The sequence below is a fragment of the Eumetopias jubatus genome, unplaced genomic scaffold (assembly GCF_037043125.1).
Source record: "Eumetopias jubatus isolate StellerSeaLion01/CBP00866 unplaced genomic scaffold, mEumJub1_p1.0 scaffold_4, whole genome shotgun sequence".
Taxonomy (NCBI): Eukaryota; Metazoa; Chordata; class Mammalia; order Carnivora; family Otariidae; genus Eumetopias; species Eumetopias jubatus.
This window is the reverse complement of record NW_028274810.1, coordinates 141892791-141907837: the sequence shown is the minus strand read 5'-3', so window position 1 is coordinate 141907837 and position 15047 is coordinate 141892791. Positions and strand designations below refer to the sequence as shown.

The window sequence follows — 15047 nt, the reverse complement described above, 5'->3', positions numbered from 1 at the left end:
TGGAGAAAATTTTATTAATTCAGCCTAGTCAAAACAGATGCGAGACTGATTTATTGTACTTGTTTAGTTTATCCCTTTATGCATTTAAGTTTTTACTGAAAAATTGCCTAAAATTGTTTTAAATCAAATCATAGTTTAATTGCATAGCAATTACTTGCTGCTTAAAAGAATTCTATCGAAGAATCCTTTTACAATGTAATTTATCCACTTTTCTGTTTTCCAAGTTTAGCTTTTTTACGTGAGGTTTTTAAAAGAGCACGTTTGTTTTCTTGATCTCATTGTACTATGACTACTGCAAGTGTAGCTTTTAGCATTTAACTATCCAAGTTATGCATTCATATTCCAGAGGGAAAATTGGTTGGATACCATCAGTGGTACAAACAGGGCAAGTCATTTTCATTATGAAATGTACTGGGAGGTGAAATGAAGACTGATTTGAAAGAGTTGATTATTAGGTTAACTAACCAAAATTGCTTAGTATCAGATGATACCCAGGGAGAGGGAAGAAAATCAAAGGTTGTCCTTAGATGATATAATTTTGTAATTATGATGAAATAGACTTTAATTGACATATAATGAATAACACTTGCCCAGTCAAGGTATTATGTATGTAATCAAGAGAAGAGCTGAGTTACAATAATTAAAGCAAACACAAAGGAAGATACTAGAGGCAAATTTTGATAAATGTTGACATTTCTTTAATAGTGAGGGTGGGAAATAGCTAAATTTTGACTTCTTGCAAAGTAAAAACGTTAACTAATAAAATTAACCCATTTCTCAAGATGTATATATAGTACATATATGTGAATATAATTAGCCTGCTATTTCTTTACTTGTGTTATGGAGGCATTATCAGCCTGATTATTTTTTTCTTACTCCTCAGAGGAAGTTTGCTAACTAGAAGTTTAGCAGAAATTGTGAAGAAGGATGACTTTGTTCTTGATTCAGAGTATCTCGTCACATTACTGGTCGTAGTTCCCAAGTATGTCTTGTAATTACAAAAGTTTTTTACTTGTTAAAATATAAGAAAAATGTTAGTATCTGATATTGTAATTTGAAGTGTTCCATAGAACCCAGTTGTAAAGGGACTGTTACGTTGTCCTTCATTCTGTGAACCAACATGTATTCATATGGCACACATAGTAGAATTGAGTTCATAATCTGGTAATGGAGACATCAGTTATAAATTGCAATTCCAAATCAAATTTAGCAGCTTAGTAGAGTGGGCTTATTTAAAAATTAAATAATGCTAAATTTTTAGATTTTTTTAAAAATACAGATTTTAGATTTTTCAAAGTAGGAGCTCTTTGTATTTGTTTTTCTGAAAAATCTTTGGTTAGGATGCATTAAACCCTTTAAGAAGCAAAGGATGGATTAGGTCAGGGGTTAGCAAATTTTTTCTTTCAAGGGCCATACAATCAATATTTTACATTTTGCAAGGCCAAGGTTCTCTTACAACTACTCAACTCTGCCATGTCAACTTTGTGGTTGTAGCTGAAAGCAGCTGTACATAGTACATACAGAATGGATGTGGCTGTGTTTCAGTAAAACTTTATTTACAAAAACAGGCATAGGCTCTGGGCATAGTTTTCCTGGATTAGAGAACCCTTTGAAATCTTCTTGAGACCAGCTCTTCTGTGTTAGGTCACGTTTGATCATACTTTATCTTGGTAAAATGAAACCTTTGGACACTCATAGGAAGGATTAGAACTCTGTGCACATGCACGGGTGTATATGAGAGAGAAACACTGTTAATGGTTTCACTTCTGACTTGGATTGAAGTCTCACTATCAGGGAATCTTTGGAGGATCCAAACTGAGGTGGGGGATTTGGGGATTCTTCACAGAACTCTTGCACGAATTCTTCCTTTGCTGTGCTCTCCATTTCTATCTGGTTAGGGAACTAGGAATATTGGAAAATGTAGGAAAGCACCCGCATTGAATTTACCGTGGCTACAATATTATCTGGCTTCTGCTTTTCTCCCCTTACTGCAGAATACTAGAGCACTGATTATTTATAATAAACTTCTTTGTATCTGTGTCTTTATACTATGTAGGAAAATAACCTTTGCCCAGATAAAAGATTGGCCGCAATCTTTATTGAAAATTTGTTTTTAAGATCAGAAATTTTTATAGTTTTCCGTACATAGTAATTGAAACATAGGACCTAGGGTACCTTACATGTTGAATTATTCACGATGTGGCCTACAAATACTGCAGTTCATTAAATTGCAAACATAACTGTCTTTCTGCACACGCCCAAATCCGTTGGCCTCTACAGAAGATTGTTGCACAACGTTCTGTGCAGCATGGTTTGCTGTCACTTAATTTACTCAATGCTTCCTGGTACGCTGTGCTTTTAATAAATATGGTTTGATGCAGCCTTTTGTAACGGCCAGTGAATAGACATGATAGAGATTTCAGTATGGCCTTTAAATTAATTTATTTTTAATAAGGTAATGCATTTAACTGCAGTTTGAAAGTCATTTAGAATCTGTACTTTGCTTTACTTCCTTTCCAAACTTAGTTCTAGGATGTGCCTCTTTTGCAATAGTTACTGGATATAAGAGTGGTGAACTGTACTTCCTGCTTCACACTTACTGTGTTTGAAATTCATTCTCAGTACGAAACTTGAATTTTTTTTTTTTTTTTTTTTTGTTATATAGATTTGAGGTATACTTTAGTTGAATTTCCTGTTTGTCCCATATTTTTTTCTCTTTCTGGTTATGGCAGGAGGTAAGACTTCTTTTTTCTTTTCCACTACTTACTGTACCTTTTCTGCAGGTTAAACCACAACGACTGGATTAAGCAGTACGAAACACTAGCTGAAATGGTAGTTCCAAGGTCTAGCAAGTAAGTAGTAGTCTTTGTAAACCTGTTTCTTTCTTTCCTAGAATTCCTTTTTATAGTTGGGATGTTGGATTAGGAAATAGCTTTATCTTTTCTTTGTGGTAAATTTATGGTTTCAGGACCATCTTTTTCACCTTATAAATAAGTTAACTCTAGTTATCACAGTTAAAGACCTGGAAGGGACTTTGTACAGTCTGATTGACTGTCTCATGTTTATAGATGGAGAAGTTTGAGGCCACAGGGGTGAAGTGGTTTGCCCAGAGTCACACATCTCATTAATGGCAGGACTAGAATTAGAACCCAGGTCACTGGTGTGGTACTTTTTCTGTCATGCTTTGCCACCTTCTGAAAATTCTTCATTCAATATTTATTGTATACCTACTATATGTCTATAATTCTTCATTTCTCTTGCAAAGGAAGTATACCAAAATGGCTGCTAGAGTACCATGTTGATCTCAATTTTCAGTGAGCATAGATTCTACCTAATCTATATCTTCCATTAAAAAAAAACTCAAGTGTCTTTAAATTTATGGATTGATAATACAATATCTAATTTGATATTTACAACAATTCTGTGAAGTAGTTGGAGTAATTCTTGTGGAGAAAGAAGTAAAAATACAGAAGAATTATATAGTTGCCTAATATATTTGGTTGCATTGGCTGTATTAGTGTCCAGGGACAAAGGACTAAAAGTCAGGTTTTTTAATGTTAGGTCTTATACTGTTGACACTACCATGTCATTTTTTCCTGTATTCTGTCATTGCACACGAGATATTCTTTGAGAAAATATTAAATACAGTGTATATGCACCCCCCCCAAGGATCCTTTTTGTATGGTTATGCCTCAAGAGGTGGCAACGTGCAGTGAGAGGAAGTTATAGCAGATAGTAAAGAAGTGGTATTAGTAAGGGTAGGCCCATGCAGTATTTTCTTTTCCAGTTCATTGTGTCATATGGGAGGTAGCTTAGTATAATGGAAAGAGTGCTGGGCCCAGGGATTTGAGTTCTGTTGCTGGTTCTGCTACCAACATGCTGTGTGACCTGGGATAAGTCTTTTACCTTCTCTGGGCCTCATTTTTCATTGTCTGAAAAATGAGCATAGCCCCTTCCCAGTACACATTATGAGGCTATTTTAAGGCTCGATAAGATATACAAAATATAAGGTAATATGATTATCATAGTTTCACAAATGTTGATTTTTTTGAGAACTAAACCACAAACCTCTGCTCATCATGAATTTTTTTTTTCCCATTTTGGGGAATACCTTCCATTCGCACCAGCCCTTCACATGGTAGACTGAAGACTAAGGGACAGCCTTAGTCTTCATATTAGTTTCCCACTGAAGCTGTTTATCCTGACGAATAACAACTTCTTATACCTTTATACTCTGTAGGATGTTAAAGCCATAGAGGTTATTATGTCTGAGAGGAGGGGAAGGAGGAGACCAAGGGCCCAGTGTATACAGAATGTCCTCACAGGTTGTACATATGCCAGACCCAAGGTCCTGGGGAAGGGTGTGTACCTGTGTTCAGGTTTACTCTGAAAGAAGGACATTAAAAATATTACTTAAGAGATTTACATCTCTTGAACATTACTCTAGTAGCTTGAAGGAAAAAATGCCAAGTGGTAAGAGTTTAGTGTAGACAACGCCTGTCTTCTGGACGACGAATAAGTGCTCCCTGACCACCAGTCGGTGCAAACCTCTGTTCTGCCTGTGTCTCTGTTCTGAAGGCCTTTGGAACCACTGACGTGAAAGCTTCGCTGTTTAAATTTAGTCCACAAGAACAGCAGCAGCTCAGCCAGCACTGTGACAGGACTGCTCATCATGTGGGGCAGACAGGCTGTGCTGGGTTAGTTTGGAATTTTGTCCCCTGTTCAGGAAAGATCTCTGTGACTTGATGCTGGATTTTTAGCTCATCATAACAACATTTTTGAGTAGCTGCTGTGTGCTCGTGATTGTTCTAAGTGCTTCATTTTTAAGTAGCAATACTTTGACTTGTTGCTTTTTGGCACTCGAGTCCTTACTCTTGGGAGCAGTGAAGATGAAAGTAGAATTGTGAGGTAGAAGAATGGATTGAAAAATACGGTCTTCAAGGGCGCCTGGGTGGCTCGGTCGGTTGGGCGGCTGCCTTTGGCTCAGGTCATGATCCTAGGGTCCTGGGATCGAGTCCCGCATCAGGCTTCTTGCTCGGTGGAGAGCCTGCTTCTCCCTCTCCCTCTGCCTGCCTGCTGTTCCCCAGCCTGTGCTCTCTCACCGTCTCTCTCTCTGTGTCAAATAAATAAAATCTTTAAAAAAAAAAATACGGTCTTCAAATCTGAAGGAAATAATTTCACTTAAAAAATGCTTAGAATCCAACTATTTGTAAAATATTCTACTTAAGTCTTAAAATCATTGGACAGTTTGAACTCCCACCATTGTTGTGTGGATAAGTGCAGGGCTGTGTGTCAATGCCATGCACAGTTATGGCCAGAGAAGTGGAGGCTGGGCTGCTGGCTGCTGCTTGTTGGAAAAACTGTTCAGAGACCGGTGTTTTTCACTTACACTTAGGATTACCACTTTCCTTTTTGTCTACTTTTCTTTGTGAAGGTAGTCTGACCAGGTCCGATCACTAGTTGACTTTTGCCTTTTTTCTATTATTGGAAACAGTACCAGAAGCGCATTGGTGCTTCCCAGAGGGTTTTGGCTGGGGAGCTAGAAGAACCCAGCTTCGAAAGCCTGGGAAAAACTGTGCTAGCCATCGTGCAGAGAAAAGTTTCCCCTGTGTTTTGGAGCAGGGGTGGCAAAGATAACTTTTGGGAAGAAAAGCAGGAGAGATGCCTTGGCAGTGACATAGGCAGATTAATTAGGGAACAGAGAAGATGGCAGGTCTGAGTTTTAGGACCGAGCTAAGAAATCCGAAGCAGCAGACAGAGCTAGTGAGCTCTAGAAGCAGGGCTACTCACACAGGTGACTGAAAATGCCGTCTCCTTCAGGCCCGGTTATATACCTGCGTGAAGGTCGTGCTACTATTTCTACGTAACGGTAGAACTAAAGGAGTGTGCGTTTGGGTCATTTGTTTGAACCTGGTAGAACTTGTGCAGCCTGGCTTAAGCTAAACTAAGCTCCCTTTCAGGCACAGTCCAAGTCCATGTTTCATCATGAAAAGATGGCACTTAACTCTTTCCTCTCCTTCTGGCTTTCATTTTGTTTCTCTGCTTTGGTCTCCTATGTCACTTAAGGTCACTGCTGGTTTTGGCTTGGTTTGAAATCCCTCCAGCTTCTGGCTTCTCATTTCCCCGATCCCTGCAGCTCACAAACCGTCACCTCCACTTGAGTTTTTTTGGTTGTTGTTTATTTATTATTTTTAGAAAGATGTTATTTATTTGTCAGAGAGAGAGAGAGAGAGAGAGCAAGCGCACAAGCAGGGGGAGCGGCAGGCAGAGGGAGAAGTAGGCTCCCCACTGAGCAAGGAGCCTGATGTGTGGGACTCAATCCCAGGACCCTGGGATCGTGACTTGAGCTGAAGGCAGATGCTTCACCGACTGAGCCACCCATGTGCCCCTCCACTTGAGTTTTGTAGGCTCTTGCCTTGCCTCACTCTTGACCTCTAAAAAGGCTTTACTTCTGGGCTCTTAAATCTGTAATCCAGTTCTTGAACCGGAGCCTTCTTTCCATCTTTTCCACTGTCCCAGAACCTGCTCTTTGACCTTGTCCACATCTCTAGTCCCCACCCCTTTGCTCTGACACTGTTGATCTCCTCCAGTCATGCTTCCTCTTCTGCTGAGCCTGGACTCTTGAGTCAGCACTTTAGCTGTTGTCTTGCCTGCACCCTCATCTCTGGCCCCATGACCTCCTGCAAACTGTCTCCGAATTAGTCTGTTATGCAGCCTGCTGGCTTCTACGCCTGAGAGCTGGAGAGAATCTGTTAGCCCTGAGTATTGGCGAGTCTAGACTTGGGCTCTTCTATCTTAGTGGGACAGCCTGTTCTTCTGTCAGCGCCTTTTCAGCCACACCCAGGGCTCTCACTTCTGCCTGCAGCTTTGGGACTCCAAAATCTCCCTCTGTGGCCTGGCTGTCCCCATAGTTTCAGACTCCCACACCTGGGTTCCTCCTGGGCACTGCACATGTCTACGCCGCAGGTAACTACCAGTAGGACATTATCCCCCCCCAACCTCAGCCTAAGTCGTCCATCTCCCTTGTAGTGTGTGGCAGCAACGTGTGCCTAGTTACCAAGCCAGACCACGGTAGTCATTTTGGACTCTTACGTCTCCCTCACTGCCTGCCCTCCCCCCACCCAATCTAACAGTTGTGTTATTTCTACCTTCAGTAGCATTTGGTTGACTCCTACGAAATTGCTATTTTGTAGGTCAAAAATGGCCAGATACCAACAACTTCACATGGTTCAGCTGACTTGAACACCCCCCCCCCCCCGCCCCAGTAGCTATAGCCGCTGCTTCAGTTTAGATTCCCGTCTCTTGCCTGGACTGTTGGAATTGCCATTAGCTGGTCTCCTTTATCTCCACTCTTTTTTTCCTCTCATCAGTCTCCTGCATTGATGCCATTTTCATTTTTGTGGTGTACTGATCTATGACTGGCACAGGTGCGTGCACACACACCCACCCCTTGTACTCTGTTCCAGCTATGCTTGTATCTGGCAGAGCCCCAAATGTGCCATGCTGTTCCACACCTGTGTGCATTTGCGTGTGGGGCTCTACTGGCATGTTCTCTCCTTCGCCTGTCTTTCAGACTTGCACTTGGCATCACTGCTTTTGTGAACTCTTTAATGTCCCCTGAGATAAAGTTATCAGTTTCCTTTTTGTCCCAATATGTCACATATATCTTCTCTTATAACATTTGCAATTTTGTACTGTATTACTTGTTTCTGTCTGTTTCCTCGATTAGACCCATGCTTTGAGGTCAGCGAACCACGATGTCTTAGTTTTATTCCTAATATGTAGCAAGAGCTGGGCACATTTATAGAGGCTTAGTACATGTTAAATGACTGAAAGTCCATTATGCCAAGGACTCATGGTTCCTTTTTTATAATGTTCTAAGCAATACCTTTCCTGGGGTAGGAAGGAAAAGCAAATGGTTTCTATTTATTTTTTCTTAATAAGGTAGCACAGCAGGATTTAGTCATAAAATAAGACTGAATTTTTATCTTGGCTTCCTTCACCATAAGATTTTGAATAAAGTCGGACAACTTTGCTGTGACCCCGGTCTTTACATTATAGAGGAGCCTGCATAATAGACACCCTGCTCACTGTCACAGAGGCGTGTCAAACATCAAATGCTTTTGAAATGGTCTTTAAAATGGCAAAGTACTGTGTGAATTTAAAAGATAACTATGACAATGGAGGAATATTGTTAGGGGTCTGCACTAGCCTTTCAGGTTGGATTTGGATTTGTTTGATTGCAGTGTGCATTTTACAGAGGTAAGCCTGGGAGACCTGAAGATCATTAAAGGTTTTTTATTGAGTTCTGTCCACTTGGTGCTTGCCGTGCCTTGGATTTGATAGGCACCGAGAGCAAGAACTAAGGGTAATAGTTTTGAGAGAGTACCTCTTATTTATTTTTTTAATTTTTAAGTTTTTTTTTTTTTAAAGATTTTATTTAATTGAGAGAGAGAGGGAGCGAGAGAGGGAGCACAAGCAGGGAGAGTGGCAGGCATAGGAAGAGGGAGAAGCAGACTCCCCACTGAGCAGGGAGCCCGACGCAGGACTCGATTCCAGGACCCGGGGATCATGACCTGAGCCAAAGGCAGACGCTTTACTAACTGAGCCACCCAGGCACCCTAATTCTTAAGTTTTTAAAAGATTTTTATTTTTAAGTAATCTGTAGGCCCAGTGTGTGGCTCGAACTCACAAGATCAAGAGTCACATGCTCTAGCTCTATTGACTGAGCCAGCCAGAGAGGGCACCTTTTTTTTTTTTTTTTAATTTAAGAGAGGGAGGGGGAGAGGGCAGAGGGAGAGAATCTTAAGCAGGCTCCACTCCCAGCGCAGAGCCCGATAGGGAGCTCGATCTCAGCAACCCTGAGATTGTGACTTGAACCGAAATCAAGAGTTGGTTGCTTAACTGACTGAACCACGCAGGCGCCCCGAGAGGACACCTTTGAAAAGGAAGTTTAAATGTTCCAAATCCAGAGTAGCTGAGTTTCTCTCTGTGTTGGTGATGACAGTGGTCAGTCTTCCCAGAGACGTCTGCTGGTCCTACTGCTGGAGAGGTAGACCAAGAGCCAGGCTAGCATCAGTTCTTATAGCCATTCTGCCATTAAGTATTGTTGTTGCCTCCTGAATTTACCTGAATTAACCTAATCAAGCAGTTCTTAGACTTTCTTGGAAAAACTAAACTTGCTTTTTTTTTTCCCTCCCCCCATATTTAGTAAAGTATCTTTGAATTCCACAAGCACTCCCTCAGGTTTGTAAAACATTATTTTTTTGGATTTCAGAAGTACCACATTATAAATAAAAACTATACAAACAAAAAAACCTAATACTTGGAAAATAGAAAGGAAAAGAGACCCCTCCACACACCATTAAGTGATGCTGCTGCCCCAACATCATCACTGTTGAACAGGTCACTGTATAGCTTCGTAGACCCCGCATATGGGTTTCTCTACATAAGTAGCTATAGGTAACTTTTGAAAGCCAAATGAGAGTCATAGTATACATGAACTGTACAGTTTGCCTTTCCAAACAGCTTTTCCCCGGGGCATTAGAAATTTATATGACAGTTAAATTTTCCCTACAGTTGTGTCTGGAAAGGTTTTTCCAGTGATGTCCATGAGACCCATGACTGGATAGAAGTTTTGACCTCGCTGGGATCTTCTAGAGCCTAGGAGGAAGCCCTGAGATGCATAAAAGTGTGTTTTGTCAGAGGATATTTAGACCATTGCATTTGTCTGTTTTTGAGTTAGGGTGTTACGGGGGCAGTGGGGAAGGAAAGATCTGAGGTAGAAGCTATTGGCAGCGCATAGATGGTGAGCCAGGGCTCAGTGGGCTGGGCTGGACTGGAGAGAGGTAGAGAGAATTTGGTACCCAGAAGAGAAGAAGGTACTTACTATTAGCAAGGAAGCAGGGTGACTCTGGAATAAACTAGCTACTGGTTTTGTCTCAGCCAGCCTGGCAGTGATAGATGGAAAAGCATGGTTCTTAGAGCTTGGACACTTTACTTGAGTAAATGTTGGATTTTGTTGGGTTAGGAAGAGGTAAATGGCATAGGGCTGTTGAGGCATTGTAAATAAACACATCGTAAACACTGAGTATCCTCAGTGTTGGAGGCAATACAGGTGCTTAGCCTTGAGGTGATTTGGGAAGGGCTGCCATATACCCTATTGTTTGTCCTCCTTCTGTTTGTGAATTCTGCCCTCAGTGTGAAAGAGAGCAATCCATATAAAGCTTTCAATGGACTTTTTTGTGTTTCTTTTTTTCCCCATAGTGTTCTCTCCGAGGACCAAGACAGTTACCTTTGTAATGTCACCTTGTTTAGGAAGGCAGTTGATGACTTCAGGCACAAAGCCAGGGAAAACAAGTAAGATAATTATTTTTTGTTTTTTAATTTATTAGATCACCTATATACACAGTATGGACAATTTTGTTTTTCCCCCCACCCCAAATTTAGATTCATTGTTCGTGACTTCCAGTATAACGAAGAGGAGATGAAAGCAGATAAAGAAGAAATGAACAGGCTTTCTACTGACAAGAAAAAGCAGTTTGTATGTGTTCTTAATATTTAGTATTATGAGCATTAAGCAGAAGAAAAAGCAGTACTGCTTTTTATTTTATTTTTTTATTTAAAAATTTTTTTTAAAGAAGAAAATATTTTTAAGACATTTGATTTTAGATATTTTTTCTATTAATCAAAATGAATTTAAGCAAACATAGATCTTGAAGTCCATACCTTAAAGTTATTTACTCCATCGAAATCCATATCAGGAATTAATTTTAAATGTAGTGTAGTGAGGTATTATTTTAATTAAGTAATAGTTTTTTCAGGAAGAATTTTTCATTTTCTGGAGGCAAATTTTTTTAATGCTGCAATATTATATTGAAGCAATTTCTATTTAAAACCCCTGGAAAGTTAGTATGTTTTAGGCAAAATGGAGAAAGGGGATGGAATTGTGACAAGAGAAGATGGTGTCAACTTCCTTGTCATCTTTAAGTGCCGGCTTACTATGAAGACTAGAAGCTAGTATGGAAGGGGTGATGAGTGAAAATTTATTTCTCTTGTAATGAAAGAGAAAATAAAAGCAAATCCCATTTAAAATTATTCCTAAGTACTTTATAAACCATATCCTCTCAGTTGGGAGAAAACTAATCCTAACCAAGTGATGCCCAGTAATACCAACTTGTTAAGACGGTCCAGAGCCTTTTTAAAGACCTTTAAAAAGACCTTTAACCAAAGATTTTCACTTTGTCATGTCCTTTTTGTTTAAATTAATTGGTTAGTACATCAAATGAACCTAATGATGTTCTGTAAATAATTTAGCTGAACTGATCACGTATGTCTTTTACATATTGAAAGGCAGTATTAAGTTATTTAAAATCTGTTTAAGGGTGTATTTTTATTTAGTATTGGAAATCATATTAAATATTTTAAGTTCAAAGAGAAGTTGTCCTATGTAATAGAATCATTAAGAATTTAGAATGTGAAGAGGTTTAAGGGATCTAGATCAACACCCCTGATTTTACAGATGAAAAAATTAAGACCTAGGGATATGTATTAGATGACTTACTACATAACTGTTTGTCCTGTTCCTGAGAAGTTGTTTGTAAGTTGAATTCTATTTTAAATGTTTGAAATGTATTGCATAATAAGTTCAGGTTTTTATATTTTGGTTTTCAAACCTAGGGCACATATATGTTATGTATCAGTTTAAACTACTTTCATTAAAATACGTGCCTTTTTCTGTATAGTGAGTAGGATCCATCAATTTTGGTGTCTGCTGAGGTTTCAGTGTAGTGGCTAACCTTTTAATCATATTTAAGATGAGGTGTCCAAGATAATGAGAAAAATGAAACATTTTTAAAGTGACTATAATGTGATTTAATTCTCCTATAGATTCTTACTGGATAGTCACTCCTTTAAAAATATTTGGTTTATTTATTTCTAATTGCCATTTTCAAGACCAAAATTGTAGTGATTTTTTTTTTTCCTTTTTATAGGGACCACTTGTACGGTGGCTGAAAGTAAATTTCAGTGAGGCGTTTATTGCGTGGATTCATGTGAAAGCATTGAGGGTTTTTGTTGAGTCTGTTTTAAGGTAAAGAAAGTTGTCAAGAAACTTGGAACTGAAGGGTTTATAGATCGCTTTACATTAGACCTCTTTGTTAAAACATATGGTCCAGTAATAGGAAGTTGATGTGGGGGAAACCAAACCGACAATCATGAGAGAGAAATTGTCAGTATCATACATTCATACTAGTCTTGTCCTTGATGCCAGGTTTGGAAAAAGCGATCCATACTGCTGTATTCCCTGGTTCTTTGCTGGTGTAGTTAAGTTAAAAGTAGATTATAGAATATTTAGCTAATGTTTGTTTAAAAGAAGATCTTTCACATACTTTACATGTAGTTTGATACACAGTATACTGATGATGTATTTGAAATCACTGTTTCATATTAACCTTAAATATTTTATTATTTTGAGATACTTAAAAATCTCAATCATCTTGTGATCTTCTGTACAGATGTAGTTCAAAATACTTGTAGCCATGCTCGCTATTTGTAAATTTCATTGACTTTTCAAAAGGTAATTATGTTGTTCCTTATCATGAAGGTGTCTTCTATAAGTATACATATTATTGCTGAGGGTATTCATAGATTAAAAATTGAAGAGTAATTAAAAGTAATTCATAGTAGACAGTGGGTTCTCATTTTAAGGAAGAGTTCTAGTGGACAGTGAGGACCAGAGAAGATTTGAGTTTCTTTGTATATTAGTTGAACTTGAAAAGGTGGTCATTAAAATGAGACACCGTCTCTCTGTTAACTGATTAAAGAAGACTATGAGAATATTTGCTTTGAAAAGAATCTCTCTTTGTATATTTACTTGTGTTACATACTGTACATTTGCTTTCTGATAAGGTATGGCTTGCCAGTGAACTTCCAAGCAATGCTACTTCAGCCCAATAAGAAAACAATGAAGAAACTAAGAGAAGTATTATATGAATTGTATAAACATCTAGACAGCAGTGCAGCAGCTATTATTGATGTAAGTACTTATTAGGCACCTTGGAAGAGTAGGAACTGGAATGAATTTCAGAAAAAATCATTGGAAGGAGATAAATGGAAAAGGGATAGTAAATATTGTATTATTCTATGTTTTTATTACTTTGAGGGTCTCAATTAATTTGTTAGATAAACATAGCAAGTAATTTACATTGTTTACCCTGTTTTATACTAGTTCGATCAGTGCTTTTGCTTCTAAGCCAGTCATCGTCTTGCTATAGATCAGATGTTTATAGCTGCAGAAATAAAGAAGCAACCGGTCATACTATACTACTTATTTACCAAAGTTAATGAATTGCAGAGAAGAAGAAAATAAGTAGTTAATTCCGTTGTATTTGGTACAAGGAGCGATGTCAGTAGAGGAGCATGTTAAAAGGAACTACCATTTTTCTAAACTGGTGTGTTTATATCTTCTTTCAAACAGAGGGAATAAGCAAACTATTGCTGTTTAAAATTGTAGTGGGTTTTATTTCATATTTTTTTATTTCAAATATCTTGTTGGTTTTTTCTTTTTAGGATAGTAGTATCTCACATTTGCATTAGTTAGAACCCACGAAACGTCAGATTTTCTTGAAGAAAATGTAGAACGTAATTTCCTGCATTTTCATGTAATTGTCAATAAAATATGAGGTTCAACTATTTAATACATAATTTCCTACCAGTATATTCCTTTTTTTTAAGATTTTATTTATTTGAGGGAGAGAGAGCATGAGGGGAAAGGGAGAGGGAGAAGCAGACTCCCCACTGAGCAGGGAGCCAACTCGGGGCTTGATCCCAGGATTCCGAGCCAGAGGCAGACGCCCAACTGACTGAGCCACCCAGGCGCCCCTCCTACCAGTATATTCTTAAAACGTGTAAGTGATAAGTGATACCATTAAAATCATACTTGGTTTACTTCTCTTCAACATTTTAGTAAGCCGGGTACCCCATAAACTGAATACCCCAAGCCTGAGATTTAAAAAGTAATTTTATACATTATGCATAAAAAGGGATCACAGGGTCATGGTTAAACACATACAGGCTTTGGAATCAGTGAGTGCTTAAATCTGGCTTTACTACCCACTGTGTTTCCTCATTGGCAAAATTGGAGTAATAATGCCTAACTCAGATTAAATTAGCATAAACATATACACTTAGCTCAGAGTAGATGTTCAGTAAGAAGGTAAATGGTAATACTTAATTTCTTCTTCTTCTTTTTTTTTTTTTTTGATTTCTGTAAGTACTGATTTGGATAACTGTCTGATTTTCCTATAGGCTCCTATGGATATTCCAGGCTTAAACCTGAGTCAACAGGAATACTACCCCTATGTGTACTACAAGATTGATTGCAACTTGCTGGAATTCAAGTAAAATTGAGCTCCTTCCCAGACAATCCTGTCCTTGTGTTGGTGTATTCTAACAGAAATAGATTCAGTATGACAGTACTTTTAACTCCCTATTGTCCTTTGCTTGCTTCTGACCACTTTTCCTAGTGAGTTCTTCCATAGTGGTCCATCTCTCAATATTTCCTTCTTAAAGGAAAATAGATGTCTTATTTCTTTTTATTGATCAGGTCTGTAAATGTGTACTAAAAAAAAAATCAGAGTTTATTTATAAACAGAATAGTTTATTTAAAGAGAAGGTCTTCATTGATACTGTGGTATGCATTAATTCCATTTGTTACTGTTGTGCACAAAAGCCTTGTTTACAAGGGAATGGTAAACGTTTATACCATTTTGCTCATTGTATTTAGTAGACATAACTGTTTAATAGTTACTGAATCATGATGTAATGAAATGTGACGATATTCAGGTATGTGCTTTCTGAATGTTTCAAATTCCAATCTGTGAGCACTGTTGACACCCACAGGAGAGAATAAAATTACCTGTACAAAGGTATATTGTGGTGTGTGTAACTTCAGAAGGTAACAGTTCAGGTTGAGAATTTAATAAAGGAGAGCATAGCTGCCTTGCTGTGCCACTTCCAGGCTTTTGTTCTGTATCAAGGGTCAGCTG

At 38.4% G+C, this 15047-nt stretch overlaps 1 protein-coding gene across 1 annotated transcript in view; it reads left to right on the top strand.

Annotated features, from left to right (window-relative positions):
• The window catches only part of ATP6V1C1 (ATPase H+ transporting V1 subunit C1), a 39879-nt gene extending 24846 nt beyond the window's left edge, over positions 1 to 15033 (top strand). The window contains exons 7-13 of the mRNA XM_028110907.2: positions 884 to 982; positions 2784 to 2852; positions 10267 to 10359; positions 10450 to 10543; positions 11994 to 12091; positions 12910 to 13036; positions 14308 to 15033. Coding sequence (XP_027966708.1) covers positions 884 to 982; positions 2784 to 2852; positions 10267 to 10359; positions 10450 to 10543; positions 11994 to 12091; positions 12910 to 13036; positions 14308 to 14403 — 676 coding nt within the window. The 3' untranslated portion in view covers positions 14404 to 15033. The remainder of the gene's footprint in view (positions 1 to 883; positions 983 to 2783; positions 2853 to 10266; positions 10360 to 10449; positions 10544 to 11993; positions 12092 to 12909; positions 13037 to 14307) is intronic.
• The last annotated feature ends 14 nt before the right edge of the window (positions 15034 to 15047 follow it).